Below are 20,579 nucleotides of genomic sequence, written 5' to 3'. Positions count from 1 at the left end.
CTCCATGATTAAGAAGCATAAGGAATCAATAAATAAGTAATGGTATATATATATATATATACAGTATATATATTTGTGTTATTTTCAGTGGATAAGTGTCAAAAACAACCCCATTATTTTACATTAGCCTAAAATATATGCAGTTCCATAGGACCACGGAACGCATTAACAGGTTTCCCATACATCCTTATGGGAAAAAATACCTTAAAACTAAATGACACAACATCTCACACTTCACAAACAATGATTGCTTTTAATTTAAAAAAATGTACACTGCTTTCAGCATCTCTTTTTACTCTTGGTAGTCAGGCTAACAAATCACAATCTGTACATGGAACTGTGATCTGAACAGCCTGTACTAGTGAAATGTGATACTCCAGGAGTCATCACTTCATCTGTAGCCTTCATCTACGTCTAGATGACAGTATAATTAGTGATGCCAGAGGTGCCTGGTTGAGATTTGTGTATGCTGTCAATTTGGAGTTCCTGTTTAACTATAAAGCTGTGATTCAGGACGAAGAAAGTACAACAGTCCTCGCTGTCTCCTGTCAACAAACACTAGCAGACAGTGTGTTAGAAGTGTGCATGACACAGATAGAATGGGAAGGTTGTGTAAAGCAGACTCTCTGTGGTATGTCAGTAATGCATAATGCCTGTTCACCTCCCCCCTACAGTTTGCCGCTCTCTTTCACTCATGCATGACCCCCCACTTCTAATTCCCCCTGGGGTGCTTGGCATGCAGAATCCTTCTAGATCCTCTCCTCATGTCTGCCCCACCGACCACCCAGTCCACTCCGGTGGGACAGGATCTGGTTTCGGCTCCTCTTCCTACACTGCTAGATAAGCCCGACAATGGCGGGGTAGGTCGGAACACTCTCAGAGCGTCTAATCTGGTCTGTGATTGAAGCCAGCACTCTGCACCATGCATTAGGCTGCACAGATATCACATTACACCATTACACTATTACACAATTACAGAAGGGGCCTGCATTTAAGGAGTGCACATGATGATGATGATACTGGTGTATAACACTAATACATGTAAGGTTGCTATTTCGAATATGTAACTTAGGTCATGGTTATTGGACATTGAGAACTGTTAAATCTGAACTAAACAAGAACATAGTTTGTTATTCTGAGGGATTGTGCACTGCCTGGTGCGTCTGCAGTCCCTAAATGTGTATTGAAGGGCTAAGGGAATATTCCAGGAATGCACAGAGAGAAAAAAAACTGCACAGCTCAGATTGCAGGAAGGAAACCACAGCAAGCAACCCAGTGAGGAAACAGACATGGCACCTCCCCCAGTCCCTGTTCTTTTTCTAACATGAACAACCAAGGATTAACCCACGGCTAATTCACGGCTAGGTCTGTCGTGCAAATAAAAGGGGGTGCATAGGACCAAACAGATGTCAAGGAAAACAGGGATGAATGCACCAACTAGCTGAGTTGTCCTAAATAACAATTACACGTAAACAACAATGGACTTGCCTAAGCAGCTAACTGAGCATCTGATAATACGGCTCACTGATGTCTTTAATCACAAAGGCAACATCGGAAGTATGACAAACACCTACATAAGTCAGAGGCATTTTGGGCAAAAGTTGTATAAACTTAAACTGGAACTCTTTGGCTACTGAGAAAAAAAAACCAGAATTTGATTAAACAAACACCTTGCCAACTGTTAAGCATGATGTAGCAGGATTTAATATATTTGGGGTTGTGTGGCACCCAGTGGCACTAGAAACATTGCACATGTAGATAAAAGAAAGAATTTTCCTAAATAATATTACCATTTTAAAAGTAAATGTCAGAAACAAAAGCTGAAAAGAGGACAACATGGTAACAATCCGAAACATTTCTTAAATCCACCATGACCTACTTAGGTAGCCCGAGAACATCTTAAAACAAAGTGTTTTGCAATTAATTACTGGGTTAAACTTGCTAAAACAAATACAGAACAACATTACTGGCTACAACAAGGGCATACTGAGATATCTGTAGGATGGGCGACAGGTTCCAAGATGCAAACAACTAAGGGCTGGATGGATATTGCATCTAGCATAAGTAATAATTTTACCACATTTTATCTTAGCACACAAGTTGTGTGAGTCTGTGTGTTAGTCTAGCTCTTGTAAGCCAGGCTTTCTGGTTTAACATCAGATTCGATTTAACATTTTTTACTTGCGTAGCGTTTAAGTGTCTCACGTTTACTGGTTAATCTGCACTATGAGGCGGTCCTACGGCAATTCAGTTAGCAAATTCTTAGTCAAAATTTTAAGTTTAAAGCAGCTAAAAACACAACTCGGGTAACTTAGTTTGGAAAACTACCAACCAATTCTGTGGATGCAGCTAGGGGTGTGTTAAAACACAAATAATGTCTGTGAAATTAAGCACATTTCCCTGTGAAGTTACTAGGGCCCTAATTATATGCAATTGTTTTATTAAAAATACCACCATAAAATGTGGCTAGTTTAAAATAAGCAGTGAATGTGAATGTGTTGTTTATAAGATCTGACCTGATGCCTCTTTGCCTACTGGGATTGTAACAGAGCATTTCATCTATAATTCAGTGGTGAGGTGATGTCTAAATCCAACACTTTCAGTAACATATTGCCTTATATTTTGGCCTGTGATGAAGATACTCTGCACGTATAATTATGCCTAGATGGTTTTCTTTAGATTTTAAACTGCCATCTTGCTATTTTATATTTGAACTTTAGAATCATGAAAAGGTATTAGTCCTTCTCCTAATCTTTTGTATTTTTGCATATTTGTCACACTTTTTAAAAATAAATCTTTAAACTAAATGAAGACAGATCATTCATTCATACAGAGCATTTCATTCATTTAAGCAAAATAGCATCAATGCCAAGTGGCCCTGGTGGAAAAAACCAAACCATCAGCTACTTAGATCAATCAATTAACCAAAAAGTGGTTGCCAGAAGTCTAAATTAACTTAAAGGCACTTGACAACTACACCAACAATGACAATAATTATAATACTAGATACAACAACAATAACTGATAACTAAGTTTAATTACAATAGAAACACTCAAGGTATGATCGGTGCCAGTCTTGATGAATCTAAACATCACTTAAAAAGAGGCTAAGGGTCTTAGCAAACAGTGTGTTATAATAATATGTTATAACAAGTCATTACAAGGTCATTAATAAAACCCGGGGACTTTATCAAACCACAGGAAGAACTATTATCTTCAAGCTGAGAAAGGTTGGAACAGTATTGGATATTCTGTTTTTCCAGTTTAAACTCTTCAGTAAATCTTTCTACAAAGAATTTAGAATATGTGGAAATTTGAGACGCTCATGTTGACACCATGTCTTTATGGATCTCATTTTGTGCCCCGGGACACAGTCATGCTGGAACAGGAAAGAGATTTTCCCAGACTTTTGCCATGAAGGTGGAAGCATGGATTTTATTAAATGTAATTGATTCTTATACACATGCCTATCAACATTCCTTCATTCCGACAGTGTTCAGTGGGGTTAAGGTCAGGGCTCTCTGCAGCCCACTGGAGTTCCTTCAACTTTTCAAACATGTATTTATGGACCTTACTTTGTGCACCAGGGGCTCAATCGTGCTGGAGAAGGAATCTGGCTTTCCCAGATTGTTCCCGTAAAGTTGCAAGCATAGATTTTATTTTATGAAATTGATTACGTATTATGACATAATTAGGTATATTAGGATTATTATTCATAGTATTGATTACTTATTCACCTCTTAGCAATATGTGTGACTAAAACAACAAGACAAAAAATGATGACATTACAACCACACTTTCTAGTTAATTATGGCTTCTCTGACTGAGATGCAGAAGTTATTTTATTTATATAGAATTATGTATAAACAAAGTGACTAAAAGCCTTGTGATATAATGAGATGAAAATTTTGTAGCAGTTTGTGTGAAATAGTCAGGGAACAGTGTCCTGCCTGTAAAATAAAGTGGTGGTAGCCTCACGTTATGGAAATGCATTTAAGTCTGGGTGTCTGGTCAGGATTCACCTGAATAATAAATGGTGCACAATACTTTGAGATCATAATTAATACCTTGTTCAGTCCTACCAAACAGCGTGAATTGGGAAGAAGGTTTAGACGAACTTATGCTGTGACTGAACATCTGTCGTGAGAATTTAAAAATGCTGTACACTACTGGTGGCCAAATAATGAACTTTTCAAAGCAATGGTCCACTATTCGCCAAAAACACAAGACTGCAATGGATCAACCAGGTAGTACTCAATAACAGTGCTTTTTTTTTTTTTAAATGGATGATATTTCAAGTCTTATTAATATTATATATAAAATACTTTTTGGTCTTTACTGTGAAGAATAATGTATAATTAAAGTATTAAAGTAAGCTCTGGCTATCAGGAGTTGGGGGCTAAATACTTTAAGCCGTGATATAAGGGGTTTGAATCAAAATTGATCTAAATAAATTGCCATATGGCAAATCTTCCACAATTAATAATTGAGCCAAAGTAGGAACCCCATTGTGGTTAGAATGACATCGTTACCTTCTTTGAAACATAGAGCCAGACAGGCAAAATGCATTTCCTATTGATCTCTTTAATGCTAAATTTGGTCCTTTACTCGTTCCAGTATTCCTTATATTTCTGCCTTGGAGCTCTCTCTCTTTATAATGGAAAGACATGATTGAACAGCTTGCCCTGGTGAATTGATGAGTCCATTTTTTATACTCTTATGTTGTTAAACACAGGCATTACATAGCCAAACATATGTGGAAATTACTTCTAATAAGCCATTTTTGTTTATATAATCAAGTATTCATCTATGCAATCACCAAGGATAAACACAGGCAGTAGAATAGCCAGTTGTAGCCTATCTGTTAAGGTACTGAACTAGTAATCAGAAGGTCACTGGTTCAAGCTCCACCACTGCCAGGTTGCTACTGTTGGGCCTCTGACCAAGGCACTTAACCCTCATTTGCTTAGACTCTATACTGTATGTCGCTTTGGATAAAGGCGTCTGCTAAATGTTGAAAAAGTAAATGTAGGATGGGTCATTCTAAAGAACTCGAGATGTCAGCTACCCTGTGTTAATATTGCATACTAAAATGTCTTGAAGTAACAACAGCTCATCAGCAATGCAGTAGGTCATGCAAGCAGAACACCAACAGTGCAATAGTACAATAAATAATTAGTGGAAGCTTCGGGTATTAGCTGAACATGACTGAGGTAACACACACAAACCTAAGATTATCATGCACAATGCTAAGCATTGGACAGAGTGGTGAAAAGCACACCTCAATCAGACTCTAGAGCTAGAAATGCATGTCATGAATCATCACCATCTGTCAGTTTGATAAACTGAAAATGGCAATCCCAGGAGAACACTACATAACCACCTGCCTGATGCAGTAAAATATTGGAATAAGAGGAATAGGTGGAATAGTGGTTCAGGTGGCGCAGCGGTAAAAACACACACTGGAACCAGAGCTGGGATCTCAAATATGTTGTATCGAGTCTCAGCTCTGCCTGCCAGCTGTGCTGAGCAGCCACATGAGCAATGATTGGCCTGTTGTTCAGATAGGGGTGGGATAATAATGCCGGATAGGGACGGGAAAAGAGTGCTGTCAGGGTGTGTCTCTCCATACACAGTGCTGCTCTGCATTGCACTCGTCAAAGTTTAGGTGACAAAATGTATACGGCTGCTGTCCATGAGTCAGAGGGGAAGTGAGTTAGCTCTGTTCTCCTCAATCAGACATGGTGCAGAGGAAGCATGACGCAATCGGGCAATTTGACGCGCTAAAAGGGAGAAAAAGGGGAGAAAATGCATAAAACTAAAGCGAGTGTCCCCTGCGATGGACTATCCTTCTGTCTTCCTGCTTTATACCCAAAGTTTCTGGGTGGCAAGGGACCCTCTTCAACCCTAACAATTATTTAAAAAAAAAAGTGAAACTGAATGAATAAATTAAAAATGTTAAACACGAATGTGTAACTTGTATGTGTTGTTTATTTTGTGTGTATGAAGAATCACTGTTTGTATTGGCGGTTTAACCTTTATCAGTGTGTCATTGATATTAATTGTGTGGTGGCAGGTCTTATTTGTGCTCCTCTCAATGAGAGAAAGGGGAAACAAGTGCTCTGTGACCTGGTCTATTTGTGTCCTGGGCAAATAGCCAGATGCTCTGACTGCATTCAGTGTGACCCTGAAAGGACCAAGGTCTTTTAAAGGGCTATTGTCAAGCACATATCAACTTAGAAAAGAATCGGATTGTGTGAGTGTTTGTGTGTGCACGTATGTAAGCTGTGCAAATACAGCATGCATGCTCCCATAGCAGTCTGCTGGAACAGGACCTGAAACCATAGAGCACAATTACACAAACACGGCAGCCAGGGCTCAGCTGACTCTCTGTTTACGGACTGAGTTTGCGATGTTGCTCAGCAACGGCGTCGGCTCAGACACAGAGACTGTTGTGATCCACACTATTCAGTTCTGCAAATCTGCAGGCCTTTTACTCTGGGAGAAAGTGTGTGTTTTGGGGATGAACACTAAAAGCTGTGACCTTTAGACAGGAAGTGACTGGACACCCATGACCCATGACTGGAGATTGTGTATGATGTATGAGAGATCACACTTAGATTTTCTTTACTTGATGAATGTAAGAGGGCTGAGAGCTAAAGGAAACAGACACCTCGTGTGTATGAGGGTTGAGGACATGAAAATGTTTGTGCTGAGGTGCATAGTTTTTCATATTTTACATACTGATGGGTGGCAGAATGTTTTTCTTAAAGTTTAGGCGACAAATGAACACCTATACACCCTAGCTTTATTAAGCACTAGCACAAAAGTCCTGAAGGGATAGAACTTTGAACTTCGATCCTTCCTAGAGTCTGCCGCCTGGCCAAACTGGGCATCCGGACAAGAAGGATGTTGGTCAAAGAGGTAAGAAAGAAACCAACAGTCACACAACAGAGCACCAAATGACCTCTGCATTGATAGGAGAACATGATGAATGGACATCTATATGTGCAGCACTTCATAAATCAGGCCTTTATAGCAAAGTGGCAAGATGGAAGCCACTGTTGAAAGATCACAAATCAGTTCTTCAATCTGATGGAGCTTTAAGGCAGGTTTGAAAAAACCTGTACAGATGTGTGTATATATATATATATGTATATATATATATATATATATATATATATATATATATATATATATATACACCGATAAGGCATAACATTATGACCACCTGCCTAATATTGTGTTGGTCCTCCTTTTGCTGCCTTATACACAACAAACTGTGATGCACTGTGTATTCTGACACCTTTCTAACATAACCAACATTAACTTCTTCAGCAATTTGAGCTACAGTAGCTCATCTTTTGGATCGGACCACATGGGCCAGCCTTCGCTCCCCGCGTGCATCAATAAGCCTTGGCCTACTGACTGTTACTTTCTTGGACCACTTTTGCTAGATACTGACCACTGCAGGCCGGGAACACCCCACAAAAGCTGCAGTTTTGGAGATGCTCTGACCCAGTCGTCTAGCCATCATAATTTGGCCCTTGTCAAACTCGCTCAAATCCTTACGCTTGTTCATTTTTCCTGCTTCAAAAAAATTAACTTTGAGGATAAAATGTTCATTTGCTGCCTAATATATCCCAACCACTAACATGTGCCATGATGAAAAGATAATGAGTGTTATTCTAGATAGATAGGTAGGTAGATATAAGTTCTACAATGACTATGCCCCTGTGCACAAAGCAAGGTTCATATAGACATGGTTAGAAGGAATTTCTCCCCAGGGTGGAGTTGGGGTGCTTATTTGGCTGAATGTGCACAAACTCCAAATAACACACTCTTGTAAATCTTGTAGAACACCTTTCCAGAACATTGGAGGCTCCATGTAAATGGGCATGGTTTTGCAGTGGGATTTTAAACAAACTTAAGCCAGGTCTCCAGCTACTTTAGGCAGCAAATGGATTTATCCTGCATGGGGATGTGGTGAATAAAAACCCCTGGAGTCATTGGGTGCAAATCAGAAACACACAGAGCATCAGTCATTGTAGGGTATTATAACAATGTACTAATTCACTCGCATGTAAGGCAAGATCTACAGCATATTTCTGAAATGTGGAAGAAAACCAGATAACCCAGAGGAAACTCACAGAAACATGGGGAAAACATACCAAACACTGAAGAGAAGAGAAGCAGAAGCAAGCTATAAACCCAGGACATAGATAAAGTTTATAGATCCGTTAACAGTTAGTGAACTGTACAGTATACATTATGTCAAATCAAAGTATTTAAGATCTCATACAACATAGAGTACCTTACCAGTTTACTACATTTGTCGATGCTGATTGTTTCCTTTTAACTTACAAGGACAAATAGGTGTATCAGTTTGTGAGGTCTATCACTATGATAGTGACTGTCCACTTCACAAATGAGGATAACATACCAAGCACTTTAAATAACACTCATAAATTGAAAGATAGAATAAATGGAAGCTACAATACACAGCCTAGCCTACCTTAATAGTTGAATGTAAACCTAGAACATTCAGGCTCCGTCTCAAATACAAAAATTCCCATTCGTCTTTTAAGCTGCTTTAGACTTCGACATCTTGGACGTTTTGACTGACCGATTGCTAACTGAATTGCTGTAACATTGCTGGGACCGACTCATAGTGAAGATTAACCAGTAAACATGAGGCACTTGAACGCTTTTGAATTTCACAGCACATTGCCTATTACACTGGAAATGATCATTTCACGGTAGGGCCTTAGTTACTGTATATTAAACATTTCATATAATATTTATTTTATATGGTTTTATGACCAGTATGACAACTTTGGTTTTCCTCTTTTCATGGAGGGAATGTGTCACTGTAGCAATGTGATTTATTTCATGTCAGAACCATCACCTCCAGATTGATATTTTTTGGTCAACATATAAAAAATGGTCTATTCACCTTGATAAATGAGAAAGGCTGTGCAAGTAGGCGTGAGCCATAAGTGCAAAGCCAGCAGCCTCATTCAGACCTTTACAAAGAGAATGTCATCACCTTTCACCGAATGACCTCCTGCTCTGCTGAATCAGATCTCTCACTTATTTACCTTCTCATCCTGAACCTCACACTCCCCTGTCCTGTCCTTCCTGTCCATCTCTGGCTCTATGTCCTTCACTTCCCTCTGTTGACCTATTGATGTTTCTCTCTTTAGCCAAATAGACTGTGGGTCTTCATTCTAGATTGACCTCTCGTAAACCACCCACGCTGTTCGGATCAGTCACAGTTAATGTGACAGCTTTGCTATACTATACTGCTGTAAGTACTTGGACGCCCCTCCTAATTACTGACTCAGGTGTTTCAGCCACACCCGAAATGAAATGCTGTCAGCTTTGTGACAAGAGTTTGTGGAAAGTCCTTTCCTGTTTCAGGATGTTGAAAGCTGAAAGGAACTTCCTGAACACAACACTGTTGACCTATGATATGAATTAGGATGTCGACTGTGACCCAGTCATTTTTATCAAACATTAATGCCTGACCTCATAAATGGAATTTTGACTGAATAGTCATAAAGTGCCACAGAAGTGGAAAGTTTCCCCTAAAAAGTGAAGACAGTGCCTGTGGTTTTTGGATTGGATGTCCAACAAGTAGATGTTAGATCCACATGCTTCTTATGGTGTAAAAGAGCACCTATTATATTAAAACTGCTATAACAGACTGATATGTAAGGGGTTGAATGGACATGATGTACAAATTTAGCTCAGTTCAGGCCAGACACATGTTTTCATGTTAAACCCAACAAACCATTTCTACATCGAGATCAGTTTGTACTGCTGAATTGTCTTGCTGAATTAGGAAAGAACCCTTCCCTAATTGTTGCCACAAAGTTGAAAGGCCACTAGTTAAAGGTATGAACCTATAAGCAATCAACGTTTACATACTTTTAGTCATATGGTAAATTCTAGTAAATTTTAGGGGTTTTCCTCAGTACAGAAAAAAAACATTAAAATTACTGTTTATAGTCATTTTCCATGCACTACAGCTGTAACAGGCTCAGAAATGAGTTTTAGATCATTAAGTTTTTAAAGGTAATTATTCAAATTGGTGGTTTTGGAAAGAGTTAAACTGGTTTGAGTTAGTGCTAAGGAGTGTTAGCTCTGGTGTGCTTTACTTCAACATGATATGTTGTAATATTATCTGTTTATGTACAGTGTCATAAAAAAAACTGGTTTTAAAACGTTGTGGTTTAAATTAGGACTTTGACTCAATGCTCTCACTTTGAAATGCTGTGTTTGCTTGTTGCCAGACATAATGAAACAAATTCCCCCCCCAAAAATTGGATTTATCCAGAGTTTTTTTTGCACATCAGACAAACACTGATGTTAGCAAGAGTTCCTTCTTGCTTCTTTCCTAAGAATCCTATTTTTTGCCTGGACTCTTTCTTGTTGTGGAGATCACTAAACTAAGCTGAGATTAGAGATATGTGAAGTCTGGAACCCTAGCAGGCAGATCACTCCTTGGTGGATTTACCACTTATTTAATTTTTCTTCATTTAATGTTAGGGGCTCTTACTGTGGTTCAGTGGGGTCCTGGAGGCCTAGAAACAGCATTGTGACTATTGGCCTTCCAGACGAATACATTTAACTACATTTTTTCTTAGATTTTTCTGGAATTTGCAAAGATTGTGGAATAGTGTGGTATGGTGTTTCTTTGAAGCTTTAGAATAACTTTGATGGTGAGATTCAAATCAACTAAGATAATTATTCTACAGGGAAATAAAACATGTAAATATAAACGAATTAAAAGGGTGAACATTTTTCCCAGCACCGTAAATTAGTATTTTATACTATGTAGAGTGCAAGCTGGACTTGTTTGTTGTCAGTACCACAGTTATGATTAAGTGCCTAGGCTGTTTCATTCCTCTGCTCTGTTTGATAACAGTTGTGTGGTTTGGGCTAGATGTAGTTTGTGGTTACCGCTAAAACTGCATTAGCGCTCCCTTTCCCTTTCGACAGGGGGGCTGAGCGCTCCGTGTTTCTTTGAAATGTTTCAGCTTTGATCTGTTCACGTTAGCTGTCTTGTTGGAGTAGCAGCTTTACAAAATCGTACGCTAGAATATCAGTACTGTGTAGAGCATCATAAATCACAATCAGTGCAGATAATTGTGAGGAACGTTTGCTTTATTTCTGTCTGATGCTTGTTCTTTCTCACTTAGACTCGCAGAGATAATTGCTATTCTCCAATTACCAAAACAAGGTCAGGACTCGTGTGATTAAGCCCTGACACCACTCATGACCATGAATGCCCTGCTAAAATTGGCCCTCCCAGACGGAGCCACATATGCTAAACCACTGGCAACATTCCCAACTGCCTTTATATGATGCATAATATTACTGTATTACTCGGTCTTTGACTTAATAAGCCAAATCTCACTTAGCAAGTATGAAAAAGTAAGTAAATGTAAATGTTGATTAAAAATACCTTACTTAGGGTCACCTGCATGTCTGAAAACTATTAAGCATCCATACACATGAATAAGAGGTGGCAGAATCCAAGTGTCCTGAATAATGAATTAATAATCAGAAAAATTGCTATTAAATAGCTGAAAGTGCTGATTTTCAGTATTAAAAAGTTTTAAACAGGCAGACCTAAAATAAACCTAACTAGAAGAGGATGCAAGTGTATTTTGCTCTAATGCAAAGGGTTGGTGGGGGTGTAAAAGGCAAATATTTTACTAGATATTTGCCAAAGATGTTAGGTAGCATTAACACATGGTTCCACATCTACAGTAAAAGACCCGCTCCATTCCGGCATGTCATGAATACTGTTTAAGAGGTTAAAAAGAAGGATGGTTAAACAGAAAAACCAATCCCAGCTGTTAAGTATGGTGGAATATCAGCAGACTTAAGTTCATGGCATCATAGCAGTTCTAGTTCCATTGATGTAAACTCTATTAAATTATTTGGGGCAAGCTAAAAAAATGAGATTCTGCAACAGATGACCTCTGCAGCATTGATGATCTGAGGAGATGATGGATTGAGCATTGCTCCCAGATTCCTAGTTCTGGATTCTCCAGTCTCAACAAGCATTATAGGGAAAGGCTCAGTGCTATTCAGTTCACTAATGGATTTACCACAAAATTCCATAAGGGTTTGTTAAAGACTATTTTTCATGGTCAACACGGTAAAACAGTTCAGCCTTATTGAAGCCTTAAACCTTAATAACACCAGATTTTTGTATTTGGATTTCTAAAAAATAAAACTGTATTGGTATATTTATTTAATGTTCATTTCATATTCCTAAAGCATAAAGTGTTGACCCAAAGGCCTTAGATTCAAATATTATTGTTTAATGGATATAAATGTATTTAGGGTTGTGAATTTTGTTGCTTAATAGAACTGAGTTAGCTAAGTTTGCTTAGACATGCGGATTGACAATAATGTTCAACTCCCAATGTATACAGATTTTTGTTGTTTGGGTCGTTATATTGCATTGACAATGTTAGGCATCTCTAACATCTAGTCAAAATTATGGCCAAATTATTAAATCTCAGTCACTTTGTAACACCTGTAGTGTGACCTGGTCTTTACACTAAAGGTAGGTGGTGTGAAGTGTTGATCTTGGTGAATGTCATTAAAGTAAATGGGTTGTATGTGTGTGTGAAATGTTATTGTATTGTTAAACAGCTTGGGTGACAGTGGTTTAACTTAATTATAAACTTTTCAGTAGAAGAGTATAAACACGGTGTGTGGTAAATTATGAGAATTCATGAAATTATAGTTTTTTTTTTGCTTTTTACTGTCTGTAGCTGCAGGAAGCTTTAAAAACCAGAATATGTCATTAAAGCTAAAATTTGACATAAAACAGCACAGTCGATCATAAAACAGTAATAATGTGTACTAGGCAACACAAACCAGTTCAGACCAGCAATCAGCTAATGCTGCACTGTATGTTGTTTCCTCACCAGGGTAGCCCTTCACATCACCGTGTTATATTTATTTTACTACAGGACTGTTTCAGTTGCATTTGTTTCAGAACAAAAATGAGGGGTGTTAAAGCTTCATTCAGTCTGTATAGAAGGTGTGACACATGATTACAGGAGCCGTTTATCATGTGAATAGGCAGGTAGAGCAGGGTGTGGGCAAGCATTTGGTTGGAGACCTAGGAACATCTTACTCTGTTTCTGAGCACCTTTCATCCACCCTCAATTTTTTTAGACTTTGATATTTAGGCCTGCTCATAAATGTCTAATTTAAAGAAAAGTTTTTTAACCACGACATGTAATTTAGAAACCTTTATTTATTCATTTTTACCAACACCTTCAACTTTGGTCAGGGTCACATTGGGTCTTTACCACATGAAACCACTGTTTCCATGTGTGCTCCATTAAATGTTTGACTTTGCCTGAAATGCATTTAGCATAGCAATGTGTGGCTGAAACACCTGAACTCAATCATTTAAAGTGGTGTTTACATTCTTTTGCCCATATTGTGTATTTTAAAGTATTTTCATAGATAAACTACTTGACTAGCTGATTGGATTTGTGCTTATTGGAAATGAGAAACTTTGATCTGTTCCAAACAGATGGCCATAAAGGTAAAGTAGCACCAAATAAAAGCTAAAGTCAGAATGTATTCGGGTTATTTTCTTAGCAGCAACCCACAGGATATTAAGCTTCGACCTGTCATATATATTTTTCTTTTGGCTGCTCTGGTATATGAGGGTCGTCACAGGGATCTGGTCAGTATACCAGTGTTGGCACAGTTTGCTCGCCCGATACCCTTTCTGACACAACCCTGCTATTTCTACCCAGGCTTGAGACCAGCATTGAGAGCGCACTGACAATGGCTAAGCTGTTTCAGCCACCACCTCCGGACTCCGTGCTAGATTTAATAAAATCGACCTGATGTAATGTTGGCGCCAACATATTTACAAAGTATTGTGAAGATTGTGTGTTTGCCAGGCCCAGAAATGTTCAAATTAAGACAAAATGAGGCTAACTGTATAAAGAAAGAGTCAGAAAGTCTACTTGCACTGTCCAGTATTGAGGGTTTGGGGTTTTTTGGAGAGTTTTAAACACATGCTACCTTATGCTAGCTCATTTAGTAAATTGTACCTGATTTAGGGAGCATAATTAGCACAGGCGGTGAGGGGATGAGACTGTCCCGGTGGCCTCTGGCACATTTCTATGGGTGTATTGTAGCTGGGATCTGATGGTCAGGTTGTGGAATTTGTGGTATGCGTGCTGGAAGCGAGAAAGATCACAGCGTAGGGGAGCAAGAGTTTATTTTTAATACTTACAAGGGAACGAGCGAATCATTCCTACTTACAGCGTGTGCTATAAATAGTAAGTTTAATAATCAGTACTAAACTGCTTTACAGATAACCAATCTAACCTTTATAAAAGGGAAAAAGATGCGCGTTAGTGATACGGGACACCCCCGCCGGTCGAGTGAGGCATGGTTCGTTCCACAGTAGGTGTGTCTTTCCTGCGGGCAGCAGAGTGAAGATCAATGAAACAGGCGATTTACCGAAACTGGTCGGACGGGTCGAGGTGGGAATAAACCATCCACACTGTACATTTAGTGCAAAAACGTTTTTACTGAGTAAACTCGTGCGTCCGAATATAGAAACGAGCTTAACGGACTGAGAGTCGACATTAGAAGAGTGCGATGTGGAAACATTACTGTTCCACACAAGCCTGATATACTATTGTGTTTTATACGGACTCATTTTTGTTGATCGTTGAATTAAGGACGCAGGAATTAAACATGATCTTTGCGAACACCGCCAATCCAATGAGGACTCCTTATCGAAAACAGGTCAGTCAAATCTTTAACTTTCATTTTACTGTAAGAGCAGATCGGGCTGATGTGCCGGACAGGCCACAGCCAAATAGTCCAGGAGGTTATATGGTTACATGGCATGATCACAGCTGCAATGAATGTATTTATCATCCAGGATGGATGTGGTCCAGGATGACATTCAATCACAATGAATAGCTCATCTGTAATGCTTTGTTTTTCTTTCATTTTGTAATGCACACACTTAGTGATCATTTCAATTTTATTGGTTTGCATTCAGATATCAATGAAACACTTTAGTCAAATTAAATTTAAGAAATCATGTATGAACATATTCATGGAAAAGAATGGAATGGTTTCTTGGCTATTCTTATAAAACTAATCAATAATATGAGACTAGTAATAGTTTTATTCCTATAATCTACACTTATTTCACCAGCAGTAAACAATAGGCTGTTTTTCTTTACAAAAACAAGTCCCAGGTAGTGGTAGCCTATTGGATAGATCTCTGGGCTATCAACTGAACCACTGTTGGGCCCTTGAGCAAGGCCCTAACCCTCTCTGCTCCAGGGGTGCCGGACAATGGTTGACCCTGTGCTCTGACCCCAGCTCCCAAACAACCCAGTCCCACCTGTGCAATGACGCCTGGTGAATTTAGTAATAAGTGCCTAACGAATGTGACTAGTGTTACCTTGGGTTGTAACAGTGCTAATAAGGGTTCTGTCTGTACGGATGGGATCAGTAGAGTTTTCCATGGTAACTTGTATCAGGACGATCATTCGGGTGTGCGCACTGATCCTGAGCTCATGAATATTCAGCAGTTTGTACAGCATTTAGAGCTTCTGATACAGAGCACAACCAACTGCTGGGTGGGGTCTAACCAGAGAAAGCTCAGTAGTTACAAATTGATTTGAAATTGGTTTGCATTTGGTTACTAGGTCATCTGTGCTGCCTGATTGCCCATTCATCCATCCATCCAAAAATGTATCCATGCATTCATCCATACATCCAATAATGTATTTGTTTATTTGTTAGCTTATTCGGCAATCTATCAATCAATCCATTAACCTATTTTTATATTTATCTATGTATTGTGTGTGTATACACCTGTTTGGTCATCTAGCGGTCGGTCTGTGTAAATGTTCGACCATCCATCCATCAATTTATCAACCACCCATTTATTGAATCCCTCTATTTATTACTGTTTGTATCCATCTGTCATCTGTAAGTCTCTCTGACTGACCTTCCATCCATTCATTTATCAGTACACACCATCTGGCTATCAATTACATTCTCTATCTATCTATCTATCTATCTATCTATCTATCTATCTATCTATCTATCCATCCATCCATCCATCCATCCATCCATCCATCCATCCATCCATCCATCCATCCATCCATCCATCCATCCATCCATCCATCCATCCATCCATCCATCCATCCATCCATCCGTATACATACCTGTGTGTCTATGTGTGCCTGTCTTTCATTCTATCTGTATGTAATTCCATCGATCTATCCTGGCATCCACCTATCTGTGTTTTCAGTCCATCCATCCCATTAAAATTTGGGATGGATGGATTCCCTTTAAAAGGAAATTGCATGTTTATAACTATATTGATTTCAAAATTAGTTACAAATATTTGTTTCATTTTAATCCCTTTAGTTAGTGTATATTTATCCATTGATTATCCGTGCATCCAATTTCCAGGTGCATTTTTGGTAAGATAATAGTCATTTGGTGCATTACTGTACATACAATTATATAAACACATGCACATGCACATGCATACACACCCCCCCACACATTTGCATTTATTCATGCGTAGCCTAGCCCGACTCAGATTGGTGGGTGTAGTAGATGCAGCAGTGGTTAGCGGGACTCCAGGATTTCACAGTTTATAAGAACCATATGGTGCAGCATGACTGCAGCACATAGTACAGGACCCAGGGGATACACCAACGCTTGAAAGATGGCCCGGAAATTGAATCTGATCTTTCCCTCTCCCTGCCTTACTCTATTTCGCACCTCCTCCCAATCTTTCCATTTCACCAGTTCTCTCTCTCTCTTTTACAGAGCTCACTCTGAGGTTTCTAATGTATAATTCATTCTCCAGTTTAACGAGCATTGGAAATACTCTAGCACAGTTTATGCATTATCTATAGGCCGGGAGCAGGGGGAAAGAAAATGAGAGCGCTCCCACTGCTTTGAATTATCTGCGCATCACAGAATGGTACCAAATCCGACAGGATTAATCGATGACCTTCGTACTGGTGCCCGGCTCTGTTCTTTTGAAGGGTGCATGTGTTCTCCAGTTTTTGCTTTATATTTCTTTCACGTTGAGCTGGAACACATTGCTCGGCGGTGTGGCTCGACCTCCTCACTCGATCCAATGACAGAAGTAACGAGCCTGGAGCACCGTGTCCAGGTTCACCTGAGTGTGCACGTGTGTGAGGTTACAAGTTCGTGAGGCACTCTTACAGAAATGGGTCAGTGTGTCAGGGAGCAGAAGGACACACTCACACACACACACACACACACACACACACACACACACCCCCCTAGGTGGCTTTTTTATGTGGTGTAGTACAACCTCACTCAGACATTCAAACCACACGTGTAGCTCGGTTCATAGCTGGAGTTCATTTGCCGTACATCGACGACTGTATATCACGCCTGCCAGCGTTTCAGTCACGTTATTACACTCTTGTTCTCTAAAAGCCTGTCTCGAGATGGTTTATACAGGCAGCCATTTTGTGCTTGCCGAGAGGGACTAGCAGAATAGGAGCTGTTTTTATGAACGAGCCAGAAACAGGAAGTGAGTCACTGATGTGGGCCGCAGCTACGGCTACGGTCTGCGGTGAGAGAGAGGCCTGTGTTTCCTGTATCCTTTGTCATGTGACCTTTCCTAAAAAAACTTGCATTCCTCATACAAAGCGTGTGTTCACAGCGGCTGTTGATCCTGCGTTAGTCATAGGTCTAAATGAATTTTGCGGTTAGGGAGGTGTTATGGTAGTAAGACCTGACTCCTAAAATGTATCATTGTAATGTAGATACCTAAGCCAGTGTGTGTTTTTTTTTAGGATGACGCACATCCTAATGAGAGAGTGATTCATTTTTAAGTCAAATAAATAGTTGAGTATGTCTTGCCTTGTGATAAACTGACTCACTGTTTAAGGTGTATGGTACGATTTAATAAAATAAATGAACAAAACACCAGTAACTCTTTATTCTTCATCCTGGTCTGGTTAGGGCTATGTTGGATCTGATTCCACAGGTACACTGACCACAAAGAGGGAATACATCCTAAACAGCAACCCACACTCATTTCCTCACTCACTTACTTAATCACAGCAGCCATTCACCTACCAGCATCTATCTTTTTGAAGGGATCTAAAAATGTGAGAACACTGGGATGGTAAACACACTAGCCCATCATTGGTGACATCTTGAGCTCTGCCATCAGGCTAGGCGCTTGCACAGTCATGAATGGCTATGTCTAAGGGTGGGTGCGCCGAAGCATTCCTCATTTTTCCTGCTTTTGCAGCTGCGCCCTCTGCTGGCTGGTTGATGGCTCCAGCACAGAGATGGGGATAATAAATATATACTGATCTCTGCGTCAACCGGAGCGGTTGGTTACCTACTGCACATGTGTGCTAGGTACAGCCATTCTAGGTCAGGGTAGGAGTCTGCAGCAGTAGAGGAGGTATGTTCATGAGCAGAATCCAAAAATTAGAGCAATCAAGAAACTTATCAATGGAAAATGACTGAAAATGAGGATTAAATACAGGTCCCAGGGACCCATGTTGCTGTGCGATGCCCAGTCAACCAGCAGGGTCATCGTCCTGTCTGCCTTCTGAGACTTTTTATAGTTAACTGGATGGATAAAAGATTTTAGCTTTATAACATCTACAAGCAGCTGACAGATTAAAGGAAAATGTCTCAGTAAGACAACAGCTTCAAGGAACTTGGCTTTTGCTCTCTAAAACTCTGGAGTGCAGCACTATTCTTCTTAATATATTTCCCATAATTGATGTTTTGATTGTGATTTTAAACTAAAAACCAAAAAATGGTTCTCAAATTTTTAACCATGTACCACCAAGTACCACCTAAAGTCATCTTACAGGAAGATATTTATATACAGTAATTCTGTACAGTAAATGTATAGTGTGTGAACCATCTTGCCAACATTAGGAGTGTGATTTGGGTTGCGATTATTATTAGTTGTGTCATGGTCAGCTATCCGGCTCATTTTTAACAAGGGTGTCTGATCAATCAGCTCTTTATTTTTCTTCCTGGCATATGTTCCCTTTAGCTATGCAATAATGCTAAAAGTGTGTGAGGGATAAATCTTTCTGGAAACAGGACTAGGTTTTGGAAAGATATGCCTCGGAGATCTTTAGATTACGAAATTCCTGGTTGTTTGTAGTAAGACTTTTTGCATAACCTACACACTATATACTGTATTTTTAGCTCGGAAAACATAGAAATGACCGGACCTTGCTTTGATCTAAAACACTGATCTAAAACGTTCCCGGAGTGTTTAGCTAGGTTGAGATCTAGTGACTGTAAAAGCCAAATCATAACATCAAAATCATTATTATACATGTCTTACCGTTTAGTGACACCCAGTGCTTTGTAGATTGGTGCATAGTCATCTTGGAAGAGACCAGTTCCCAGTACGTTGCTATAAAACTGTAATTGGATACGACTAGATTGGGAGAAAAAGGAAACCTACATGAATAGATTTTAAACAAAACAATGGAAAATAAGTGGATAGGTCTCTGGGACCCATGTTGGTGTGCGATACCCAGGTAACCAGCAAGGTCATCGTCCTGCCTGCCTTCTGATACTTTTATAGTGAACTGGATAGATAAAGGATCTTAATTTTATAACATCTGCATGCAGTATGTTGCCATAAATCTAATCTTTGTATCACTGGTCCCATTATAACACTTCAGTTGACTATATAAATGTTTTTGTAATATTGAATAAGTATCAGCACTCCTAAAGCTGGACTGGGTGTGTGTAGCAGGGAAAACCTGCTTTCAGGATGTTACATTCTGTCCCAGTGTTCTCAAAATCGAGGTTATTACTGCAATGTCCACATGTAATGCTTATCCTGTAACCTAAACTTAATCCTTGTTTTAATGTGTTATAAATGGCTTCAAATAAAAAGAAACTACTATTCACTATATTAAAGGAATGTAATTGTTGATATATTATAAATAAATATGGACAACTGAGCTCAAAACATTCTAAAACCATGGACATCATTATGGAGTTAACTCTCCTTCTCCCTGCGCTATAACAGTCTTCACTCTTCTGTGAAACGTGTCTGGGGAACATTTGTTCCCATTTGGTCAAACGAGCATTTGTGAGGTCGTGAACTGAAGTTGGGCAAACACAACAACCTCTTACCAACATAACCAGAATAAACAAGTAGCTAAATGCCTTTAGGTGCAATTTTCTATCAGTTTTCAAGCTTTGTAGATTATTTTTAGGACTTCTGTAGTATACAGTCATGACTAAAAATATTGGCACCCAGAAAATGGTTGCAATTACAAATACTTTGCTATTGGCCGCTGAGGTGCTAGAAACACATGCTAGAACACAAAACTCAAACTCAAAAGAAGCTTTATTGGCATGACAAAATAGGACATTCGTATTCGTAGAACACCAGCGCTGGGATCTCGAATACATTGTATCGAGTCTCAGCTCTGCCTGCAGGTTGGGCTGAGCAGCCACGTAAACAACGATTGGCCTGTTGTTTAGATAGG

The 20,579-nt window shown here is 39.3% G+C and overlaps 1 protein-coding gene across 2 annotated transcripts in view; it reads left to right on the top strand.

The window, feature by feature from the left end:
- rbms1a (RNA binding motif, single stranded interacting protein 1a) overlaps positions 1-20,579 on the top strand; it is a 53,121-nt gene that overhangs the window by 7,725 nt on the left and 24,817 nt on the right. The window contains exon 1 of one of the 2 annotated variants that reach the window (XM_063012402.1): positions 14,538-14,814. The exons of the other annotated variant lie outside the window; for it this stretch is intronic. Within the exon in view, the coding sequence (XP_062868472.1) occupies positions 14,764-14,814 (51 nt within the window). The 5' untranslated portion in view covers positions 14,538-14,763. Of the gene's footprint in view, positions 1-14,537; positions 14,815-20,579 lie in introns of those variants that run through there. 2 annotated transcript variants of the gene reach the window in all.

This window comes from Trichomycterus rosablanca, chromosome 17 (assembly GCF_030014385.1).
Source record: "Trichomycterus rosablanca isolate fTriRos1 chromosome 17, fTriRos1.hap1, whole genome shotgun sequence".
NCBI classification, from domain to species: domain Eukaryota; kingdom Metazoa; phylum Chordata; class Actinopteri; order Siluriformes; family Trichomycteridae; genus Trichomycterus; species Trichomycterus rosablanca.
The sequence above is the reverse complement of the archived record's forward strand: the minus strand, read 5'-3'. Positions and strand labels throughout refer to the sequence as shown.